Source organism: Ahaetulla prasina, chromosome 1 (genome assembly GCF_028640845.1).
Source record: "Ahaetulla prasina isolate Xishuangbanna chromosome 1, ASM2864084v1, whole genome shotgun sequence".
Taxonomy (NCBI): domain Eukaryota; kingdom Metazoa; phylum Chordata; class Lepidosauria; order Squamata; family Colubridae; genus Ahaetulla; species Ahaetulla prasina.
Window position 1 is genome coordinate 343,271,184 of NC_080539.1, and position 25,924 is coordinate 343,297,107.

Here is a 25,924-nt window from a genome sequence, read left to right on the forward strand (position 1 = left end):
GGAAACAGACCCAATGCCCCCCTCAGGGGTTGCCATCCTTTGTTCCCTCTTTGCTGAGTCTTTGCGCTCCCTGGTAGATTGGGGTGCAGCCGGGGCTCAAGATCCTGGACAGTGGCACTTCTTTGCAGGAAGCTGCTGGGTTTGTTTGTTTTTTTCAGATTTGGGTTAATGTCAGCGTTCCAAAAAACTCCTCATAGGAATTCAGAACTATGAGACAAAGTCCATCGAAGTAAAATTTTATTAGAGGAAGTCATATTGGCACTTCTGAGGAAAACCCAAATCTGAAATCCCGCATTTCCCCCCCACTCACACTAAAACTCTCACCCTGCCCTGCCAGTGACAGTCACATCACATGGCCCAATCATTTCCTTGTCTCTGCTGCCGCCAAACTTCGGTCACTCCCCTCCAGGTGCCAGCAGCCCAACCTTGATCTCATGTGAAAGAATGTTATGATTACTCCCGTCACTACTTTCCCATTCCCACTGTGACAGCCGTGTACAGTCTGACATTAGTTATTTAGTTTTTTAGGGTTTCTATTAATGATTTAGTATCATTTTTACTATTCTAATGTGGTTTACTTAAATTTCTGATTCAGGCCCCATGTCAGAAATGGAAATAAAACCCTATTTTTATAACGGTAAAAATTGTGAGATCAAACCAAAACACTACTGTTGAACCCTTTTCTAGACAGTTCCAGAAAAATAATCTCAGTATCTCAGCAGTTACCTAGTTTCCACATTCAAAGCTAGCTATAAATAAGTATAACAATGAACTCAGGCTTCAATCTGCATCCAAATTTCAATTGACCAATCTAAACAAAATATAATAAACCATAAACTTGAGAATAACAATTTCTTCTCATGCAGTCATCTGAAAGGTGTACACTTCCTAGCCATTTAATTTTAACTGACCATATCCGTTCACTCTTTGTATTAACTTTTATAAGTTTTATATTTTGACGAGCAACTATAAAGAAAAACATCATAAGATTATGGTTATATAGCTTATTCTGCGAAGGTATTTTTTGTCTACCATTAGGGGGTAAAACAAACATTTCTGAACATGTTTTCTTTGGTCATTCATCTATTAATGTGATACCACAAATATCATAGCTAAGGCCACTGTGTTCATTCAGCTATGAAACTTACTAAATGAGTTTGGACCAGTCAGTAACTCTTAGTCTAACTCTCTCTTATAGTATTCAACATGCAAAAAGAATAGCTCCATCAAGAATACACTGAGCAAGGAAATGAGGGACATAAAAAGGAAGTGCTGTATTTTAATAAACATATAACTGTAAACAAGCATTGTGGTGGAAAGCAAGGCCCCTGAGACTCCAGTTTCTGCCTCTGCTGCAACATCCAGCTGGTTATTCTCAGTGTTGTCCTTATACTGTTTATAGAGCCTCTCAGCAGCGGGAACCCCATAGCTTCAAAAGTGGGTCTTTTGCAGCTGGTATCTAAAGGAGAGTGCTCCAAATGAATCCAATCCTTAGCACACAGATTCCACGTGCCATCCCAAAACTGAACCCAATAAATACCACAAACAAGACAGCTCTACAGGCAACAAGAAAAATGACAAAAACTCTCTCTCTCACACACACACACACCACTATAACATTACAAGCTTCTCCAACCCTAAATGTAGTTCAGGGTGCTATGCAATCAGTTCTGAGGCAACTGAAAATTGATTTCCTAAGGCATATTTTATCTTCCATCAAGTACTGTTATCTGAAAGAAAAAGGATCAGTAGACATGTTGCTGACGTAGGAAAACATACAGTGAATTCTTTTGAATTGCCAGTATTTCTGCATAAAAATTAACTAAAAGGTGATTTATATATTTATTGGGGAACATGATCCAAAGCTACATATTTGTGTGGCAAAAGTAAACTTTCGCTTTCAGTAGCTGCAGTGCCCCCCTTGGGTATCAGTAATTACAACTAAACATTTCCAATAACTGTTGATCAGTTCTGCACATCAGCAGCTTGGAGGAATTTGAGCACATTCCTCCTTATAGAACAGATTCAACTCAGGGCTTACATCAACTGCCCACTTCGGATCCTTCCACACCATTTATATAGGCTTAAGGTGAGAACTTGGTCATTCCAAAACATTAACTTTCATATGCTTTAACCATTCTTTAGTCCTACAAGTGTTTATTTTAGGTTACTGTCTTGCTCCACGATCCACTTTCTCTTCATAGACAAATAAATACCCTGACATTTTCTGAATTTGCTGGTACAAATCAGAATTCATAGTTCCTTTAATTATATCTAGCTGTACTGTTCCAGACAAAGCAAAGCAGGCCCAATCATGATACTGCCCCTACTATGTTTCACTGGAGGGATAAGGTTCTTATTTGGAATGCAATGTTTGTCCTTCACCAAACATAACACTTTTCATTCAAGCTAAAAAGTTGTACCTTGGTCTCCTCTATCTACTGAGCATTCTTCCGACAGCCTTCTGACTTGTCCATGCAGCCTTTGCAAATGTAGAAGGGTATCAATGTTCTTTTTGGAGTGTAGCAGTTTTCTCCTTTCAATTTTGCCATGTAACCACTGTTGTTCAGTGTTTCCTGAATAGTGGTCACATGAATGCTGACATTTGCCAATGCAAGAGAGGCCTTTAGTTCCTTAGATTTATTTTGGGATTGTCTGGGAATATTACACACCTTGTTCTTGATGTGATCTTAGTTGGTCAACCATTCCTATGAAGGGTAACAATGATGCTGAATTGTCTCAATTTGTACATATTTTCATGATAGTAGACCAGTGAAATCCAAACTCTTTGGAAATAGTTTTGTAACATTTTCCAGGCTGGTGAGTATAAACAACTGTTTTTAGAGGTCCTCAGAAATTTTTGTTCAAGCCATGATACATTTCACATACCTATGTTGTGAAGATCAGAGTTTGATAGTGAATACTATTATTTAAATAGGGCAAGAACTTCCTAACTCACATCTGATTATCACCCCACTGACCAAAATATGTGACTAATTTCCTTCAAATGAACTGAGAATCCTAGAAGTTCACACACTTTTGCCACACAAAAATATGTAACTTTGATTAATTTTCCTTAACAAACAAATATAATTTTCTCAACTCATTTGTTTAATTGGGTTTTTTATATTTATTGTTAGAACCTGAATGGAGAAGAGAACATGTTTTCAGTCATAAAAAGTACTGAAAATTCAAAGCTTCAGAAACATTTAAGTACCACTATACAAATAGGAGATTAACATTACTACAATATTTTCCTTGCTAACTAGTTTATTATGAGCAGTTAAATTATGGTTATAACTGGGATGCAACAACTAACACCAGTGCAAAGTGATTCTAGAAAAAGAAAGTAAAATTTTAATGTTTGGATTTAAATATGAAAAGGTAAAGGTAGACATTATATTACTAAGCATGATGAGCAATTTCTAAATAATGTTTAGAATTACTCATATTTATTTTGACACCAGTCTAGTGTCTGATGTAGGCCAGATTAAGATAAATTAATGTACATTCATACAACAATGGAGGATATTACATCTACTGAGTAAACATTATAGAAATATAATCATGAAAAAATATTTTTGCAATGCTTTCTGCCAAAGCATTCCCTATTGTTTACATGGGAGATAATGGCTAAGATAATGGCCATTTAGAAGAACCAAATAAGATGTAATGAAGGCACATAACAGAATATAAACCACATTTCCTAGAGTCAAAAAGCCAAACAGGACCAGTTGACCAAGACATTTTTGCCATCTTTGCTTTCCCCAAGAAGATATCAGGTAAACAAGCAAATGTTTTCAGCCAGCTAGGTTGTGATGCCTAATTAACTCTGACTCTTTTAGGTTGCTAGGTAAGCTTAGTCCTGATCAGTGTACATGGTTGGCACTATTTGGCAAGTTCAGGACTGCAGGCTAGCTTGGGGAAAAAAACATTATGCAAGAAGACAGTGGCAATCCACGCCTATATTATGAGAAGAAAATGGATACATTTATAAAAGTCACAAGATGTTGAACTCTATATGGAAAACAACTTAGTATTACTTTTAAGAGGCTTTTGAAAGACCCTAGAAGAATGGCTTTTCTATTAGATTTTTTTTATCCCTTATCCCTTTATTATTTTTTATAAATAATTCAAGGTGGTGAACATATCTAATACACCTTCCCTTCATTATTTTCCTAGTCTTCCATTTTCAGTCTAAAACACTTGAAAAGAGTTGAAAAACAAATAGTGCCCAGAGGAAGAGAAATCAGATATGTGACATTGGACAGAAGTAACTATATGAGAAGAGAACATTATTCAGCCTAAGTACACCTTTTACTTCTCTTTTTTTTAAGGGGGATATGGAAAAAAATTATTGAAGAAGAACTGAAATAATTATTTTAACTTTGGTAGTTTCATCTAATGTCCTTTCCATCTTTAAAATTAGAATCACAAAAGCCTTTTAACAAGCTATCCTCCCACTGATAAAAAGCAAAGGCAGTTTGCATCTCAGCCTCCAAAGTACCATAGAAGCCATTTTCCGCTCACTTATTTCAAAAGCCATTAAAACAACTTGTTGAAGGACAGCTGTAGGGGGTTAATGGAAGGCAAGGCTTAGAAACAATCATTAGATTTTTTTATAATTAGAAGAAAAAGTTTCTCACAGGTCCTTCCAACAAAAATGACAAAGATCTTCACAATTCTTACCCTTCTACCAAAATCAATGGAAAACAGAATAAATGCTAGCACCTTCAGATTTTTAAAAATATGCTTTTTGAAGAAATATGGAAGATATAAAGAAGAAAATTTCTATATCATATGTATCCCTGTTTCCTCCATTATTTCAGTTTAATTTTAAAAATATATCCAGCAGAATGTGTCTAGTTTTTTTATGAAGCAAAAAATTACATAAAAGAGACGGTAAATACATTTTTAAAAATTTCCATAAAGATACTCCATAAAATATTTCTGATCAGTGAGGACATCATCCCATTTGTAATGATCTTGGACAAAGGATTAAAACTGAACATTTTATTTAAATTAATTTAAAAAGGGAAGAAAATTCATCCTTAGTCATAACTTGTTTTGAAATTTTAAACTGTTTAATATTAAGGGTTTTGGTCCAACAAAGACATCAGTGCCTATTTCAATTTTTATGGTTGTGTACCTAAAATACCACTTAATGATCTGTATTATTTGAGGCTTGTCACATTTTTATAAAATCAGACTCTGCGAGGTAGATAATTTGAAACTTTCAGATTTCAAGCTTTCTTTTTTCCAACTTTGAATACTTCTACTTACTTCTATGGAAAAAGTAAGTACATTGCCTTGGCTCTAATATTTCTAATAATAAAATTGTCCTCATTATCAGAAACAACCTCAAATAGGGATTTCTTATAACTATCTACCAGTCTCAACATTGACAGGGAGGAATCTTTACCACTCCTCCCTGCAGAATATTGTATAGAATAGAATTTTTTATTGGTCAAGTGTGATTGGACACACAAGGAATTTGTCTTGATGCATATGCTCTCAGTGTACATAAAAGGACAAGATACATTTATCAAGAATCATAAGGTACAACACTTAATGAGAGTTATGGGTACAAATAAGCAATCAAATCATATTAGTTGTATGTTGGAATATGATGAAGAAGTTAAATAATTTAATGGGGTGTATCTACTTTTTCACACGACTGTATATACAGTAAACAAATGATGGTATTTGGATTCTAGGAGAGATAAACTACTTCAAAATGTTTAATTGCAGAGATAATTATCAGGGAGAATTGCAAATATAATTCTGTGTTGCAGATGTCATAGGATAAGTACATACCTAAAGCTGCCTTTTAAAACAAACAAACAAACAAACAAACAAAGCAAAACACAAAACGATGGAAACATTATTTAGTAATATAATTCAACAACTTCCTCTAAAGCTGAGCTTTGCAAATCTTCCTGAATGCAGGCCAAGAGCGTGCTGTGGCAGACTTTCCTGGTAGATTATTCCATAACTTAGGGCAATGGCAGAGAACTGAGACTGTCATTACCTCCCACAATGATGGCAAATAAAGCAAAGGACCTGATGAATAACCTAATTGGAGAGCAAAAAACCCTATGGGATGGAAATGATGATCTCAAATGTAATGTCCTTATAAATTCTGCAGAGTATTTAACCTAAAGCAACCTAAATTGAGAAGTTATTTAGATGCTATGCTTGTTCATTTTATCGAACACAATCCAGCATATAAAAATCCAGTCTCTCCTTCTTGCACTATTCTGCCTAGCTTCAGCATCATAAACTTTTTAACATCAGAGACTGTATAAGGATCTGATCTATGAATAATCATATATTTTTAAAAATACCTTACTGAATACCTTAATGATATTTAATGAAGGATTTAAAAACTTTTGAGTTAGAAGTGAACGCTAATAAAGAAACCTGATGTTCTGTTTTTTTAAAAAAGTAATTTAAGTAATTGAGGTGAGTACTATGGAAATCTATAATTTATTTATAGAAGCATTTACAGGTACTGATATTAGGTTTATGTACTCCAAAGAGGTCACAAACTTAATGTGTATTTTTAAGATAAAATCAGGGGAATTTTCATTGCCAAACCCATTTTTGCAGGCCACAGAATCCTCTCTAAATGTATCACTACATTTCAGTGATACGGTTTCTGAGATTGCCTTATGTTTTATGTTATTCTGCCAACAGTATGAATGGCAGTACCATACATTTAAAATACCCATTTTAGAAAATGCTCATTTCAGAAAATGGGCAAAGGCCACCTCTTTGTAAGAAACAGTGCCAATTTCACTAACATTCAGGAGACTGGTATTTATTTAATTAATTACATGGTCATACTTTCCAAAATGTTTATAATAGGAAATATATTAATAAAATAGCAACAAAAGCATTTTAACTCAGAATTTTTTTTAAGAATAAAAAATCCTCCTGGCATATTTTTAAAATTGCTTCCAATATGAATATGACAAAATTTGCTTGTTTGAATTTAAGTAAAAGCTGGAGAATCCAGAGGGTTTATTTATTCGTTTGTTTGTATCCTGTCTTTATAATTTTATTACAATTCAAGATAGTGAGCATATCCAATGCATCTTATTCCTTCTTTTTCCCCGTAATCACCACATTGTGAAGTGTGTTGGGTTGAGAGAGTGTAACTGGCCCAAAGTCACCAAGCTGACTTTCATGGTTATAGTTAAGGCTCATGGTCTGCTGCTTTCTAGCCTGGTGTCTTAACCACTCAATCAAATTGGCTCTCTTTTACTACTACCCATAAGCATTTTGCCTGTAAAACACAGCTATGTTTTGAAATTCTGTATCTTAATGAATTAAATAGGTTGCATAATACACGCAGTAGCTAAAAGCAGAGGATTGACAAGACAGCTTATTATACCAGTGAGATAAGATACTTTCACTCACCTTTCCTTTTGACGTATCTTTTGTATACTTGCAATGCCAATTCCATGTTTATTTTGTAACTAAAAAACAATCCATATACCCAATCTGACAGAAAAAAGAACTCTGTAAAGGTGGCACTTTTGCAATTTTGGTTCAGAGCTAACTCTCAGAAAAATGAGTAATAATAATAATAATAATAATAATAATAATAATAATAATAATAATAATAATAATAATAATAATTTAATTTTTATAAGAATAGAACTGAAGGCATGACATTTGATAAGAAATCTTTATGTAAGCACTTCTTACAAAAAACAAACAAACAAACAAATTGCCCTATTTTTTATTCTCTTATCCAATAAAATACTCTTTAAAATGTTTAAGAATATAACCTCTCAACTTAGTGTATATTTCTTACTTTAATATGTGTATCACAAACAGTACTTTCTGTATGGCAAAGACATTCCCATAATTATATTGAGCAGATTAATGAAAGAACACTCACCTTGAAAAGTTTTGTCTTTAATGTATTCATCATCGTTCATCACATCTGTCCCTGCAAATCCCATTTCCTATTCTATTCATGAGGTGCAGCAACCTGGAGCTTTAGTGATTACCGCCACACTTTTCCCATGGCCTTCTCACCTCTCATCTAACCCCTAAGTACCCCATTCCCATTGTTTATCATCTGTTCTCTTCTCCTGGAAACTGCTGTTAGAAGTTCACTTATCCCTAATCTTGCCTGCTGCCTTTGATATTCTTTCTAATCCAACAATCTGTCAACTGGGGCATCAACCCATGTCCAGGCCAGCTGCTCTCTCCCAGGCTTCATACAAAATGTTCAGAGGATTCTGATCCAGCAAGAAAAACTTGAAGCAAATAATTAATGTTGATTCGATCAGAGCTCATGACTTTAGTGTGCTATTAAGTAGACGACTGAAGAAAACTAACCTTTTAAAGTTTGTTTAAACTTGGCTGTTAATACATTAATGAAATTCTGGTCAATGTGTAAAGGGACACAATTAAAGAAAGTAAATTCATGAGGAAAGAAAGAGGAAGCCTTTTTAACTAAAAAAAAGGCAAAGAAAACTATGTTCACATGCAAATCTGCTTATACATAGAATGTTCTTTCTCATATGCAAGCTTCTTCAAAAAAACATAAGGTGAGAATAATAAACATAAATAAGCAGCCAAGTTATTTTACTATTACTATATATCAGAAAGACAGGAGGGCAGACAGTGGATCTTTAGAGGTAACATTTATTGATCTTTTGTATCCTAGCAGCACTATGACAAACAGATGGTCCCCAGATAATGGTCAATGCCTGTGTTCAAGGTAACCTGGCATTTAGTGGGAAGGAAGGGTTCACATATTCAGGCCTGCTGTGAGGACTATCATAAGACATTTATTGGATAAAGTTCTTCAGATCCACTCAAAAAATAGATTCAGACTGCCAAATGATTGACCCAATAGTTCCCAAGGAAGTGGACAGGATCCTTGGGATTATTGATTCAGCTACCTGCTTATTAGATCCATCCCCCACTTGGTTAGTTAGGACTTCTTGGAAGGTGAAGAATGGTTTGGCCCATGAGGGGGTAAGTGTATCTTTGATTGAGGGAACATTTTTGCCTAGCTCGAAGAAGACAGTCATACACCTCCTCCCCAAACAGCCATTTCTGGAACTAACATTGACAACATCATTGATCATGGTTGTCAGTTATCTTTGACAGAGGTGGAATGGTATTGATATAACCAGATGGTCCACCTGTTCTCATTCTTTATTTTTCAGGAACTTTATCATCAATCATGGTAACCTTCCGGCCAGATTGCAGGGATTAGGATTGGAGACACAATGTTACAGTGGTTCTCCTCTTTTCTCTGTGATTCTCCTCTTTTTTCTGTGACTGGTTCCAGTTGGTTTGTGTATGAAGCCAAAGGCTCCTTACATGATGCCTCAAGGCTCAACTGTTGCAGCCTTCCTGATCAACATTTACATGAAGCTGCTGGGTGAGGTAATCTGTTCAAGTATTATCAATATGCTGATGATATCCTACTATAGGAGAGCCAATTTGGTGTCATGGTTAGGCAATAGGCTAGAAACTAAGAGACTGTGACTTCCAGGCATGCTTAGGCATGGAGCCAACTAGGCGACTTCAGACCAGTCATCTTCTCTCAAACATAAGACGACGACAATGGGAAATCACCTCCAAAAATCTTGCCAAAATTGCAGGAACTAGTCTAGACAGTCATAGAGAATTAAAACTGACTTGAAGGCACATACATACACACATACATTCTTGTTTTCTACCTCAATCAAGAAAGTGATGCTATCAAGGTCCTTTCCCAGGTATATCTGGCCAGGGAAAAGTAAACTTAAAATGAAAACTGAGTAGCTGTGTATTCCCAATTCTTCTGGCACCTTGTTTTTTCCATTTTTATTGCTGAATAAGATTCTTCTCTCTTATACAAAACTATAGTGCAATCTGGAGAGCCTCGTCCTTGATTAAAGGTAAAAGTAAAGGTTCCCCTCGCACATACGTGCTAGTCGTTGCAGACTCTAGGTTACTTCTTTTCTCTAGGTTACTTCTTTTCTCTAGGTTATGTCCTTGATTACTGATGTGTAATTAAACAGAATTCCAACTATTATGAATCTTATGATTCTCTGTATAAGAACTCAAACTTTCTGCTCTTTTTATATTCTTTTTTTTTTTTTTTATTATAAAAAGTTTTTATTGGTCAAAAAAAAATTTATGCAAATACATATCAGGTATGGTAAATTTTCATTTTTCTTATACATGATAAGAATTTTACTCAAAATTTTAAACACATACAACAGCCATATGGCAAGCAGGTGATACGAAGTAGCTAAGTTTCAATCTTACACAATAAGGAAGGGTCAAGAATAATCAGAATATCATACGAAAGAGAATAAGGAAAACCAACACAATACCAAATATCTTTGTCACTTCCTAGTTTTGGATCTCAGAACTCTGGGTTCAGCCTGACCCAACTCCAGGGCCGCAACAGCGGCAGCCGCCTCCGCCCCATGGTCTATAACCTCCCCTTCTTCAATTCCTGGGTCATCTAAATCCAGGAGGGCTTTGTGTTCCTCCACGTAGGCCGCAGCCTCCGCAATTGTACTAATTTTTTTCGTAATGCCCTCCCGGAAAATCATCAATCCCTCTGGCATCAGCCATCTGAAGCCCACTCCCTTCTGGTACAATTTGCTTGATAAAAAATAATATTTCTTTCTCATTTCACGTATCTGTCTGGGAATCTGCCTCAGAATGGCTATCTCCCTGCCCCTATAAGTCAGTGCCCCACTCCTATGTTTTCTAAGAATTTCATCTCTCGTCTCTCTTTTCACAAATTTGACATGAACCTCTCTAGGAACTGCATGCGTGCGTGCATATTGTGAATTAACTCTATAAACTCGATCCACATCCCAATTCATAAAATCCTCTTTTTATATTCTTAATAGCATATTTTTATGCAAGAAACTACTGAAGTCTGCATTTATAATTATTTATCTAAGGTATTTAGCAATACTCCTAGCTGTAACCATTTGGAAAGCTGAATCATAATAAAAGTGCACAAATGCCATTTCATTCTCAAGATTTAATTTCACTAATAAGCAAAAATGTTATGAAAACCAATGAAGACGTATTAAATGTACCCAGGATATCTTACAGAATTACAGATATTGCAAAATACAATAGTAAGTCCAAACTATGATAAGGCAGAATTTATACAGGTGAAGCTATTCAGATAAAAAAAAATTACTATATGCTTCTAAAGGGTAAATGGTTCCATTTAGAGTCCTGGTAGATACTGAATTGTTTACTTCCTTTCTCAAGGAATCTTTCAACTAGGATATTCATATACATTGTGTTTATAATAGAATCAATAAGCTAATAAAAGTAAAAAAATATTTGATATTCTCAAAAAGCATAATACTGAATTTTATTTTTTTAAAGATTCAAATATTAATTCAGAGTACCATTATCTATAAAGCAGCTTTAAACTAGGCTGAACCATTTATCTATCCATCTACTCAAATTGTTTTCTTGTAATAATAGTTTGACAGATAGAACAGAATCTTTCCTAGCCTTACTATTTAAAGGGCGGCTAAGAATTAATCTTACAACTTAAAAGTTGAACATGTGGACAGGGTTTGTACATTGCACTAATTCAAGCTTGGTTTAATAGTAACATATTAAATTAACTACAATCAGCTAATTTGACAAAGCATAGTTAACCAAAACCAAATAAATTTTAATATAAGGCTTGAACTGTAATGTATTACTGTAAGTTTTGGCGGGAGTTTTAGGCGGGAAGTATCTCGCTTCTGATTGGATGCAGCCTCTGGCTGAAGTGTATATAAGGAGAGGTTTTTCTCCAGAAGTTTTGCTGGGTCACACTATATTAAAGAGCTGTTGTCACTAACCTGGTCTCCTGCCTCGTCAATACCCAAACATAACATTGGCGACGAGGATGGGATCTTGAGGCAGAGCACCAGAACAGAGCTGAACTCACTACGAGAATCAAACCCAGCAAGGTGATAGCGAATGCAGCGATGACCGGCTACACGCCACCCACTCCGTTTGACCCTGCCCAGGAGACATGGGGAATATATATGACCCGTTTCGAAAGTTTCCTGGAGGCAAACGAGCTACAGGGAGTCTCCGACAACCGCAAACGGGCTTACTTCATAAGCCACTGTGGGTCCGCAGTCATCGCCGTCGCAGAAGCTCTAGCGGAGCCAACACCGCTACACTCCGTATCGTGGCAGACCCTTCAGACCCTCCTGAAGAATCACTACGCACCAGCCCCGTCCAAATACGTTCGACGGCACGAGTTTGGGGGCGCAGGCAACAAGAAGGCGAGTCTATCAGCGACTACATGGCAGCCCTGAGACAAGCCTCCAAGCATTGCGAGTACCGCGATCTGGACGAAGAGCTGCTGGAACAACTTATACGGGGGGTCAGAGACATCCGTTTGAGGAGACGGTTGCTAGCCAAGAGCAACCTGACATTGTAAACGCTCTGGACGAAGCCAGAGCCCATGAGATGTCCAACCATGCAGCAGACACCTTACAAAGCGACTCACGCCGATGGCGGGCGCAAAGCCGAGCACAGTCCACCACGAAGAAACCTATCGTGAGTCAACCAGCGAAGAGGAGGAAGAAGTCCACTACACCGGAAAATCGACAAGGAAGACCCGGAGGAATGCGGAAGTTGCGGGCGACATCAGCGCCAAAGATGTAAGTTCAGGGACGCCATTTGCGGCGGTGTGAAAGGAAGGGCACCTGGCTCAAGTCTGCCGAGCACCCCAACCTTCCACGAAAATTCAAATCGGCCAATCAGAGCGGCTCTGAGTCAGAGATGCAAACCCCACATTCCGCCGAAATTTCAAACCAGCCAATCAGAGCGCGAGATCGGCGAGGCGACCGCGATTGGCCAGGAAAGAAAGAGCGAAGTCAAACCGAATGACTGTTACCATAGACCACGCAGCTACCCGCATCGAAGAAAAGATCTTCACAAACCCGACAATTGAAGGCGTACGTGCCGACTGGAAGTAGACACAGGATCAGCTATCACAATCATGTCCTGGGACACTTTTGTGAAAGCCTTGCCGACATCGCAAAGCGCAAGCTACAGAAACAACGGCCCGGGTGCAGGATTACCAGGGCAACCGCATCCCTGTTCGAGGGACAACGACCGTCGAGGTCAAGTACGGGACATACGAAAAGACCCTGCCCATCACGTTAGTCGAGGAACCTTGCCAAGCTTGCTGGGGCTAGACTGGTTCCGGGCGTTGGGAATGGGGTGACTGGCGCCCACCGGAGCGGATGCAACCTGCAAACGCCCTAATGGAGGAATTCAGACGATTCGAGGACCGTTTAGGCAAGTACAAGGGACCCCTATCTCCTTCAATTTAGACCCCAAATAGCTCCCATTAGGTTAAAGGCAAGGAGGGTTCCTTTGCACTCAAACCTAAAATCGACAAAGAGTTAGATAAATTAGTCAGCCAGGGATACTAGTGCCAGTTGACCATGCCAAATGGGAGACGCCAATCGTCACCCTATAAAACCAGACGGGTCCATAAGGATTTGCGCTGATTACAAGGCTACCTTGAACAAAGCATTGCAAAAGAGCGCCTACCCAGTTCCAGTAGTGCAACACTTATTGCACTCACTAGGGCACGGACAAGTTTTCGCCAAATTAGACTTGGCACAAGCGGACCAACAGCTACCCGTAGATGCTAGCACAGCTGAAGCCCAGACCATTGTAACGCACCGGGGTGCCTTTAAGTGCACCCGGTTACAGTTCGGGGTGAGTGTGGCCCCGGGGCTATTCCAAAATTTGATGGAGCGGCTCCTACAAGGGTTACCGGGAGTCGTACCCTATTTCGATGATGTGTTGGTATCAGGGGAAGATTTAAGAGAACTGGGGAAGCGATTAAGGAAAGTTTTGGCCATTTTTAGGTCGGCAGGATTAAAAGTCAAAGCAAGCAAGTGTCAGATAGGGGTCGAATCTGTTGAATTTTTGGGCTATAGAATAGACAAAAAAGGGATTCACCCCACTGAGAGCAAAGTCAAGGCGATAAAGAGAGCCCCAGCACCCAAAAACAAGACAGAACTCCAGGCTTTCCTGGGTCTGGTAAACTTTTACGCCGTGTTTTTAAAAGACAAGGCAACCGTTGCTGAACCGCTGCATAAATTGCTTGGAAAAAACACTGCTTGGTCGTGGGGGAAGTCAGAGAATAGGGCATTTGAGGCAGTAAAAAGTTTGCTATCAAGCGATAGCCTGTTAATACAATACAACAACAGACTGCCGTTAGTATTGGTTTGTGATGCGTCCCCCTATGGAGTAGGAGCTGTACTTAGCCACAGACTCCCAAACGGCACTGAAGCCCCTATAGCGTTCTATTCACGAACGATGTCCCCGGCTGAGAGGAATTACAGCCAGCTAGATAGGGAGGCTCTCGCAATAGTGTCAGGGTGAAAAATTTCACGAATACGTTTTGGGAGAGACTTTGAAATTATCACTGACCACAGACCGCTATTGGGGTTACTGGCTGGCGACCGCCCAACGCCAGTGGCACTATCACCTAGACTGACCAGATGGACTATTTTTTGGCCGCCTACTCTACAAACTGCAGCATCGACCTGGAAAGAGCTGGGGCATGCGGACGCATTGAGCAGATGCCCATTGCCCGGGGAAATCGAGGACCCTACTCCGGGCACCCCCGTTCTACTAATTGACTCTTGGGACTCTGGCCCAGTCACATCGCAGGAAGTGGCTCGGGCCTCCTACCGGGACGTTGTTTTAAGAACTGTAATCGGTTGGGTTCAAAGGGGATGGCCCGCTGCGCCAGGCGACGTTTTAGAGAGTTTGTAAAGAAAAGAGGGAATTGTCTGTGCAAGGGGTGCCTGCTCTGGGGGATAGGGTGGTAGTTCCAGAGAAGCTGAGAAAAAGTCCTGGAACTACTGCATGAGGGTCACCCAGGAATTGTAAAGAAAAGAGGGAATTGTCTGTGCAAGGGGTGCCTGCTCTGGGGGATAGGGTGGTAGTTCCAGAGAAGCTGAGAAAAAGTCCTGGAACTACTGCATGAGGGTCACCCAGGAATTGTAAGGATGAAGGGCTAGCCAGGAGCTATGTTTGGTGGCCCCTAATGGACAGGAAATCGGTGACAGGGTTGGCCGATGCCAGGTATGTCAGGAATCCAGACCACTACCACCTACGGCCCCAGTGTTGGAGTGGGAGAAACCCCAAGGCCCTTGGTCCCGCATACACATTGATTTTGCCGGCCCCTTCCACGGCCAAACATTTCTAATTGTGGTGGATGCATTCTCCAAATGGCTGGAGATCATCTTAATGGAATCCACAACAGCGTGAGCTGTCATTGCAGCGCTACAACACCTTTCCGCCACGCACGGGCTCCCGGACACCCTCGTGTCCGATAACGGCCCACAGTCCACCGCAGCATTATTTGAAGGGTACCTGGCTGAAGAGGGCATCCGACATGCCCTCTCAGCGCCGTTCCACCCTGCGTCGAACGGCCTTGCTGAACGTTTTGTTCGGAGTGCGAAAGAAGCGCTATCACGAAGCGGCCCCGGCGATTGGCAGGCACAGATCGACGCATTCCTAACCGTCCAACACAGGACCCCTGTGTGGCCACCGCCGCAGCCCAGCCGAGCTATTAATGGGCGGAAGCTACGGTGCCCGCTAGACCGGCTACACCGAACTACGTGCAGGACGGGTTCAAAACAAAACCAGATAGAATCCGAATTAAACATAGGAGACTCAGTGTGGGCACATAATTACAGCGACGGCCCAAGCTGGAAGAGGGGATAGTCATAGACAAACGGGCCCCAAATCTTATCTAGTGGAAATAGACGATGGCAGAGTTTGGAGGCGCCACATAGATCAATTAAGAAACAGATTGAGCGATAAGGCAGAATTAGGCGAGACCAGCCCTGACTATGATTTAATTAACCCCACAGCTGACTGGAGCCGAGAACAAACAGAAAGCGAGAACCAAACAGAGACTTATCTGAGTCAGGCGAGGTCCAGCGACACCCTCCGGTCCTCTAGAGGACAGCAGGTCCGAGCCGGCAATAATCCAGGGCGGATGGCGGGAGGAGGAGCTCAGAGGAACGAAAAGTCCTCCGCAAGCTCGACTCAACTCCAGAAAGTGAATTGCGCAGGTCCGGGAGAGTCAGGAGACGCCCCACGTACCTGCGGGACTACGTAGAGAAGTAATATGTAAATATTGGCAAAGTGCCTTCTGGGAGGGAAGGAGTGTAATGTATTACTGTAAGTTTTGGCGGGAGTTTTAGGCGGGAAGTATCTCGCTTCTGATTGGATGCAGCCTCTGGCTGAAGTGTATATAAGGAGAGGTTTTTCTCCAGAAGTTTTGCTGGGTCACACTATATTAAAGAGCTGTTGTCACTAACCTGGTCTCCTGCCTCGTCAATACCCAAACATAAACATAATTTGACAAAGCATAGTTAACCAAAACCAAATAAATTTTAATATAAGGCTTGAACCATCTCATTGTTCATAAAGTAATGTTGGTTATATTTAAACTAATTTAGCATGATCTATCCCCTTCATGGAATACTGTCTTGTCATGGCAAAGGGGCTTGCATAGCTCAATGAAGCTATGAGCTATACCGTACAGGGACACCCAAGATGGACAGGTCATAGCAGAGAGGTCTGACAAAACGTGATCCACAGGAGAAGGAAATGGCAACCCACTCTAGTATCTTTGCCATGAAAACCCCATGGACAATACAAAAAGGAAAAAAGATATGACGCCGGAAGATGAGCCCCTCAGGTCGGAAGGTGTCCAATATGCTACTGGGGAAGAGCGGAGGGCTAGTACTTTGGCCCAGAAGGGACTGGGCCAAAGCCGAAAGGACGCTCAGCTGTGGATGTATCTGGTGATGAAAGGAAAGTCCGATGCTGTAAAGATTTTTTCTCCATAGGAACCTGGAATGTAAGATCCATGAATCAAGGTAAGCTGGACGTGGTCAAACAAGAGATGACAAGACTGAACATCGACATCTTAGGAATCAGCGAACTAAAATGGACAGGAATGGGTGAATTTAATTCAGATGACCATCAGGTATACTACTGCAGGCAAGAATCCCTCAGAAGAGGGAAGTAGCCTTCATAATCAATAAAAGAGTAGGAAAAGCAATACTGGGATACAATCCCCAAAATGACAGAATAATCTCAGTTCGAATCCAAGGCAAACCATTCAATATCACAATAGTCCAAGTCTATGCCCCAACCACTAGTGCTGAAGAGGATGAAATTAACCGGTTCTATGAAGCCCTACAGCACCTTATAGAATTAACACCAAAAAATGATGTCCTTATCATCATGGGAGATTGGAATGCTAAAGTAGGAAGCCAAAAGATAACCGGAATAACAGGCAAGTTTGGTGTTGGAGTACAAAATGAAGCAGGGCACAGGCTGATAGAATTCTGTCAAGATAATATGATGGTCATAGTAAACACTCTTTTCCAACAACCTAAGAGATGACTCTACATATGGACATCCCCAGATGGTCAACAAAGAAATCAGATTGACTATGTGCTCTGCAGCCAAAGATGGAAAAGCTCTATACAGTCAGTAAAAACAAGACCAGGAGCTGACTGTGGGTCAGATCATGAGCTTCTCCTTGCAAAATTTAGGCTTAAATTGAAGAAAGTAAGGAAAAGCCCCAGGCCACTCAGGTATGAACTAAATCATATCCCTGATGAATATACAGTAGAGGTGACAAATAGATTTAAGGAATTAGATCTGATAGACAGAGTGCCTGAAGAACTATGGACGGAGGTTTGCAACATTGTACAAGAGGTAGCAACTAAAACCTTCCCAAAGAAAAATAAAGGCAAGAAAGCAAAATGGCTGTCTGAGGAAGCTTTGCAAATAGCTGAGGAAAGAAGGGAAGCGAAAGGCAAGGGAGAAAGATACACCCAGTTGAATGCAGAATTTCAGAGAATAGCTAGAAGAGATAAGAATACATTCTTAAATGAACAGTGCAAAGAAATAGAAAAAAAACAATAGAATAGGGAGGACCTATCTCTTCAAGAAAATTGGAGATATGAAGGGAATGTTTCATGCAAAGATGGGCATAATAAAGGACTAAAGTGGCAGGGACCTAACAGAGGCAGGAGAGATTAAGAAGAGGTGGCAAAATTACACAGAACTATACAAGAACGAGCTTAACATCCCTGATAACCACAATGGGGTGGTCACTGACCTTGAGCCTAGAATGTGAAGTCAAATGGGCCTTAGGAAATCTGAGCAACAACAAAGCTAGTGGAGGAGACAGTATTCCAGCTGAGCTATTCAAAATCTTAAAAGACGATGCAGTAAAAGTGCTACACTCAATTTGTCAGGAAATTTGGAAAATTTGGAAATTTGGAAAACTCAGCAGTGGCCACAGGATTGGAAAAGGTCAGTTTACATTCCAATTCCAAAGAAAGGCAATGTCAAAGAATGTTCAATCTATCGCACCATTGCACTCATTTCACATGCTAGTAAGGTTATGCTTAAAATCCTACAAGCTAGGCTCCAGCAGTATGTGGCTTGAGAACTACCAGAAGTACAGGCAGGATTTCGAAGAGGCAAAGGAACTAGAGATCAAATTGCCAACATATGCTGTATCATGGAGAAAGTTAGGGAGTTCCAGAAAAACACCTACTTCTGCTTCATTGACTATGCTAAAGCCTTTGATTGTGTGGATTAAACAAATTGTGGCAAGTTCTTAAAGAGATGGGCGTACCAGACCATCTTATTTGTCTCTTAATAAACCTGTATGCGGGTCAAGAAGCAACAGTGAGAACTGGACATGGAACCACTGATTGGTTCAAAATTGGGAAAGGAGTCCGGCAAGGCTATATATTATCGCCCTGCCTATTTAACTTATATGCAGAGCACATCATGAGAAAGGCAGGGCTGGATGCATCAAAACTTGGAATTAAGATTGCCGGGAGAAATATCAACAACCTCAGATATGCAGATGATACCACTCTAATGGCAGAATGTCAAGAGGAACTAAAAAGCCTCTTGATGCGGGTGAAGGAGGAGAGTGCAAAAGTTGGCTTGAAACTCAACATTAAAAAAACTAAGATCATGGCATCTGGCCCTCTCAATTCCTGGCAGATAGATGGGGAAGAAATGGAGGTAGTGACAGATTGTATTTTCCTGGGCTCCAAGATCACTGCAGATGGGGACTGCAGCCAAGAAATTAAAAGACGCTTGCTCCTAGGAAGGAAAGCTATGGCAAATCTAGAAAGCGTACTAAAAAGCTGAGACATCACCCTGCCAACAAAAGTGCGTATAGTCAAGGCTGTGGTTTTCCCAGTTGCAATGTATGGCTGTGAAAGTTGGACCATAAGAAAGGCTGAGCGCCAAAGAATTGAGGCTTTTGAACTCTGGTGCTGGAGAATACTCCTGCGAGTCCCTTGGACTGCAAAGCGAACAAACAAGTCAGTCCTAGAGGAGATCAACCCTGACTGCTCTTTAGAAGGCCAGATCCTGGAGATGAAACTGAAATACTTTGGCCACCTAATGAGAAGGAAGGACTCACTGCAGAAGAGCCTAATGCTGGGAAAGATTGAGGGCAAAAGAAGAACGGGACGACAGAGAATGAGGTGGCTGGATGGAGTCACTGAAGCAGTAGGCGTGAGCTTAAATGGACTCCAGAGGATGGTAGAGGATAGGAAGGCCAGGAGGAACGTTGTCCATGGGGTCATGATAGGTCGCACACGACTTCGGAACTAACAACAAAAGCATGATCTATTAATTGAGTCAAAAACTGGCTGTGTTATACATGGTTTGCTGAGTTAATTACAATTGGTTGGGTTCAGAAAACACCCTAAGCCGTAACTCAATATGTTCTATGAAATCAACTTGATTCATAGTTTAATGCACTGTGTGACTCTAGTCAATTGCATATTTTACTACCCTATTATTCACTGAGAACCTTGTCCCCACCTGACTTACTATTTGATAAAGCAGAAATAATCTTTCCCTCTTTCAATAGGTTTATATAACTGTAAACTCAGGCCTTAAAATGGTAGCCATTTTGCAACTCTGCTGTCATTATAACCAGTGGTGAAATCCAAATTTTTTTACTACTGGTTCTGTAGGTGTGGCTTGGTGGGCGTGGTGTGGCTTGGTGGGCGTGGCAGGGGAAGGATACGGCAAAATCTCCATTTCTACCCCACTGCAGGGGAAGGATACTGCAAAATCCCTATTCCCTCCCCACTCCTAGGTGAAGGATATTGCAAAATCTCCATTCCCACCCTACTCTGGGGCCAACCAGAGGTGGTATTTGCCGGTTCTTCGAATTACTCAAAATTTCCATTACTAATTCTCCAGAACCACTCAGAACCTGCTGGATTTCACCCCTGATTATAACCATACCAAGCTGTTTCATATGTACCCTATTATTAACCTAGCAGGATTATTCAGGACAGTATGAAAAAGGGGGAATAGGTGAGTTTTAACAATTTTAATATGACCTTGAAATTAATCTTCACTAAAGCAGAGAATTCCAGTCAGAATTCTATTGTCCCAATAGAACATCTATTGTCACAATCCCAATTATATTTTTGGGAACAATTGTTGGAAAAGTATATCAGAAGATAGGGAGATACACTCTGGTTAATTCTCCCCTTACATACATATATGCTAGTTGTGGTGCCCAATGCAGAAAATAGGAGCATGGGGATATCAATTCTGCAGTAAACAAAGTGCAGAAACAGGTAAATTTATGGAGTGGCGCAGTAGAGAAATCCCTACTCACTTTCTGATCTCAAGCCATCCCTCAAACATCTAGAGGACCGGAAGTTATTCCCTTATTCCCGAATTTGCCCATTTTAAACATAAAAAAACTGAAGCATGCTCAAGCGAAAGGACACACAGCAAACTAGCTAATCGCAGCAAAGGGAGGGTGGGAGGGTGCCTATGTTCAAGGGCAATCATTGCAAAGAGCATTTAACTAAGTAAAGGTAATAATACACTTCTTGTGGGAAGGACTAAAAATTCTGCCTGCATTCGGAAACGCTCGATCCCTTTTTCCTAAGTGGGGGGGGAGGGGAAGGGCAACCCCATGAAGAAAAAGATGCTTCCGACTCGGTATCCACAGGCTACTCTGCCGGCCTGCAGAGTCCACTCCTGGGCCCTAAATTCCCGCCGACCCTTTCCGCCATCCAGTAGCAGCGACTCTTACGAGGATAGGAAATCCTCCCTAACCCTCCCGCCGCCTCCCTAGCTGCGCCGGCAGGTAAGCCGGGAGTAGGCCTTTCACTGCAGCGGCTTTGCGTAGAGAGCGTAGCCTTAGCGCTTCGGCGAAAGTGGGCTAAGCTCGGCGTTCCCGAAGAGAAAGCAGCGGCTCCTCCCGCGGCCTTCTCAACTAAGCCTGCTTACCTGGCGGTATCGGAGGCGAAAAGGCCGCAAATATTGGGAGGCGACGCAAGGTCCGAGAGCCAGTTCCTCGATCGATTCCATGGCGGGTGCCGCTACTTCAGCCTCGGATGACGGCGCCGGGTTAACCTTGCAGGGAAGCCGAGAAGGAAGGAGCGGAAAGAAAGAAGGAGAGCTTGGGCAAGAGAGTCAGTCGGCGGGGAAATGCGTGCGGAAACTAGAGAAGAGCGCCCACTGTCCGAGGGCTTTTCCAGCGGTTTCCCTTTTTCCTCATCTTTTCCCCGTGTGGATGAGTGGAGTCGGAGGGCAATGGATGGATGCAGGACTATGCTCTCTTCCTATGGAAAAACTTTGAATTCAAGGTGGAGGACAAGAATGTCATTAAAATCCTTCTTTAAGAGATAAAAGCTTGAGGGGGAACCTTATGATGTAGTTTGCACTACACTCTTCACCCCCACTTTTCACTGCAAGAGAAATAGGGCTGTAAATGGCACATATATAGCAGTTCTTAGCAGGTTTATCTATGTGATCGCTAGGAGTCAATAAGGATTTGATGGCAAAGAATCAATAATTTCGGGAAGGGGAGGGTCCTTGGTGCTCTCTGAGCTTGGCTGTTTTCTTGCAAACGTTTCATTACCCACAGGAGGTAACAACATCAGTGCTAGTTTCAGAGCACTCAGAGAGATTGAATGATCAGATGATCATAGCCAAAGAGCGGTTCTGAGTGCCTTTTTTGGACTATATAACAATGGAAGAACAGAGTTTGAAAGGACCTTGGACATCTTGTAGCCTAACCCCTGCTCAAGCAGGAGACCCTATGCAATTTCAGACAAGTGGTTGTCCAGTCTCTTCTTTAAAATCTCCAGTGGTGGAGCACCCACAATTTCTGAAGACAAGCTGTTGCAAGTCCACCCCAATTACATTAAGCTAAATTTCCTTTATTTTTGGCACAGCAAGCATGGCCATGATTATTTATACACCGTGTTTTATGATTTGATATGTGCCATCCTGCCATCCAGCCAGTTGTTTGTTCAGTACGTTACACTTGAGAAACTATGTCTTACCAGGCCATGATAATTCTACATCATCTTTACTTCATCCTTGCAAAATTGACAAGTATTATTTCCAAATTATGAAGAAAGGGCTGGTAAGAGACAGGCAGAGAAGTTACCATAAAGCTGCCTGGTGAATTCTTTCCTGGATATTGATAAGGATAATTGTCCAGTTCCTTTTTATTCTATTTTGAAGCTTCAGAGGAAAAAAATTGCATATATAATCAACTTCTAAAAATTAATGCACCCAAAATGATTTGGTTTTGAAGTTGTTACAGATTAACCAAACTGAACAACCCTGCATAAATCTTTTTATTTGGGGGAATGTTTTAACAGTCGCTGTATTCTGTATTTCCGCTTGTTTTAGTTAAGCTAGTAATAGCAAGGAGCTCTCCTAGGTATTAAGATCCTTTACCAGCCAAACCTTTAGCTTCCAAAATTTCAGCACTTAATTGAAATATAACGATTAACTAAATTTCTGGGTGATTGAGGGTAGGAAAGAGTTACTGAAAATTCCAGGAAACTGAATTTTCATTAATATCTGTGTTTATTCTCCATCTTGTGGAGTATATTTAGCCCTATTTATGTCAGTTCAGAATTCTTATTAAAACTCTATTATTGAATAAGACGTGTAAACTTTTGGGATTCCCCAGCAAGATATGGCCTTTTGAGTCCATGCTAAGCATATAATCTTGGAATTGCTGCTCTTCTAAAAATCCAATGATTTACCTTACAGCTCACTTCTAAGTTTTAGCTTCCAAACATTTGTTGTTGTTTATTCAAGAAGGATTCATTTTTAGGGGCTGGAAACATTGAAAATAAAGATTAGGTTAAGCCTGGTTAGGTGCAGCAAGTGAGCTTTTTATTTTAGTTTTAATTTAAAAGGAAGTTAAATGATGAGGTGTCAAGGGATGTGTTAATGGATGCTGGCACCGGGTGGCACATTACTGGGACATAGTTTTATGCTTCAGGGTATAGCTCTAAAGGTGAATTTGCTTTCAACAAACTATAGATAAAAAGAATAGAAAAAAATAGTTAACAAGTTTTGGTTCAAGAAAAACAAGCAGTTTCCAAATTCCTCTCCGTTGTGCTAGTAGAAAAAGAAGACAAATTGGGGTATGAGAATCAAAGTTCATTAGCACTTAGCAATAGATTTATGTACCACTCCATAGTGCTTTACAGCAGTCTCTGGACGATATACAAAGTCAGTATATTGCACCCAACAATCTGGGTTCCCTTTTTTCTGACCTTGGAAGGTGAGTCAACCTCAAGTCCATCAGGATCAAACTCCAGACTGTAGGCAGAGTTTGTGTGCAATATTGCATTCTAACCACTGCGCCACCATGGCTCCTAGTTCATTGAGGCTCATTGTAGCATTTACATTATTTTGCCAAAGGGTCTGATTGACAGTAATTACATTTTTCAAATTTAAAATAACAATTCTTGAAGTAGCTTTGAGAGCCACATGTTCAACAATCAGCAATAGTCCAATTCTAATAGCACATTAATGAAGCACAGTGGACCAACACCAGCAGATGACATGGCTCCCCAAATCAACACAGACTAGAAACTTCACACTGGACTTCAAGCATCTTGCACTGTGTGCCTCCATTCTTCCTCCAGACTCTGGGTCCTTGGTTTCCAAATGAGTTGCAAAAGTTGCTCTCATCAGAAAAGAGGACTTTGGACCACTGAGCAACAGACCAGTTCTTTTTTTCTTTAGCCCAGGTAAGACGCTTCTGACATCGTTTGTTGTTCAGGAGCGGCTTGACAAGAGGAATACGACATTTGAAGCCCATGTCCAGGATCCATCTGTGTGTGGTGGCTCTTGTTGCACTGACTCCAGCCTCAGTCCACTTCTTGTGAAAGTCCCCAACACTTTTGAATGGCCTTTTCCTGACAATCCTCTCCAGGCTGCGGTCATCCTTGCTGCTTGTGCACCTTTTTCTTCAATACTTTTCCCTTCCACATAACTTTCTATTAATGTGCTTTGATACAGCACTTGGGGAACATCCATCTTCTTTTGCAATTACCTTTTGCGGCGTTCCCTCCTTATGGAGGGTGTCATTGATGGTTTTCTGTACAACTGTCAGGTCAGCAGTCTTTCCCATGATTGTGATTCCTATTGAACCAGACTGGGAGACCATTTAAAGGCTCAGGAACCCTTTGCAGGTGTTATGGCTTAATTAGCTGATTAGAGTGGGACACTTTGAGCCTAGAATATTGAACTTTTTCACAATATTCTAATTTTCTGAGATTGTGAATTTGAGGTTTTCATGAACCATAATCATCAAAATTATGAAAAATCAAGGCATGAACTATCTTGCTTTGCATGTAATGAGTCTATCGCATATATTAGTTTCACCTTTTAAGTTGCATTACTGAAATAAATGAACTTTTGCACAATATTCTAATTTTTTTAGTTTCACCTGTATTTCTGAATAGGCCAAGCAAGTCACAAGGAATGACAAAGGAATTAAATTATTTAATTATTTATTTGAAACATTTGCATCTTGGAATTGAGAGCTTCTTATCAGATTACAATCAGGAATAATGTAAGGAACCAATAACCTAAACAAGCACCTGATGCTTGTCTATCAGACAGAACATTCAAATGCTCCAAAATATCTTTTTGAAAAGTTAGATTTCCTTAGCTCAGTAACCAAGAGGTAGCTGGCCAGTTATCTGGAGGTAGTTTATTTCAAAAATCATAATTGAGAAAACTTGAGGATGGGGTCCTCCAAAATCTAGTATCCTTAGCAAGTCTCCCTATTAGAAGACATCAGTTAGAGGAGATAGAGAAGGAAATTGCAGAGATAGCCAGGCCCTGAACCAGACAGGGTTTATAACCAACACCTAAATGCTACTGGTAGATAGTGCAGCTTCTGCAGTAGTAATGTTAAATAGGTTAACATACATTATACAGACTGTTGGATCAACTGAAGCCTCTGCATAGTCTTCAAGGGTAGCTGGCATATTTCATTCCCTTATGTGGTGACTTTCACTTCTGATGATGTTGTAGAAACGGCACAGGTGAGTCAAGCATTTAGCACAACTGCCTGTCAGAGTTTCAGAAAACTCTTCATCTGCTTTTTGGAAACCAGTAAGACCCATTCAATGCCTATAGTATCAAATAGGTTCCTCCTTTCCTCAGAGGTTGATGATGCCAGTTATTTCTTAGTAAACAGAAAGTGATCCCCAGAATTCTAACACTAGACTAATCCAGTAACAATGAACCCTAACTTATCCCTAAAACCAACGTCATAAACTGTGCTTCAAATACAATTTCTAAGAAACAATGCTTCTAATCAACTGCAGAGTAACTTATGTCTTTTCAAATTGCTTTGCACAGTGAGATAGGTAGCATATACATTTAATAAATAAATTAACCCAGATGATAACTTATTTAAAGGAAGACTGGATTCACTCATGGTTTGTTTTTATCACACTTAGAATAAGCATAGTGTTTTGATTCGTGGCTTCAAGGCCAGGAATTATTGGAATCTAGT

The 25,924-nt window shown here is 40.4% G+C and overlaps 1 protein-coding gene across 5 annotated transcripts in view; it reads right to left on the bottom strand.

Annotated features, from left to right (window-relative positions):
- Window positions 1-25,924, bottom strand: part of NUDT14 (nudix hydrolase 14) — a 142,750-nt gene that overhangs the window by 47,207 nt on the left and 69,619 nt on the right. Inside the window, exon 1 of one of the 5 annotated variants that reach the window (XM_058162873.1) lies at window positions 21,367-24,779. The exons of the other annotated variants lie outside the window; for them this stretch is intronic. Within the exon in view, the coding sequence (XP_058018856.1) occupies window positions 21,367-21,447 (81 nt within the window). The 5' untranslated portion in view covers window positions 21,448-24,779. Of the gene's footprint in view, window positions 1-21,366; window positions 24,780-25,924 lie in introns of those variants that run through there. 5 annotated transcript variants of the gene reach the window in all.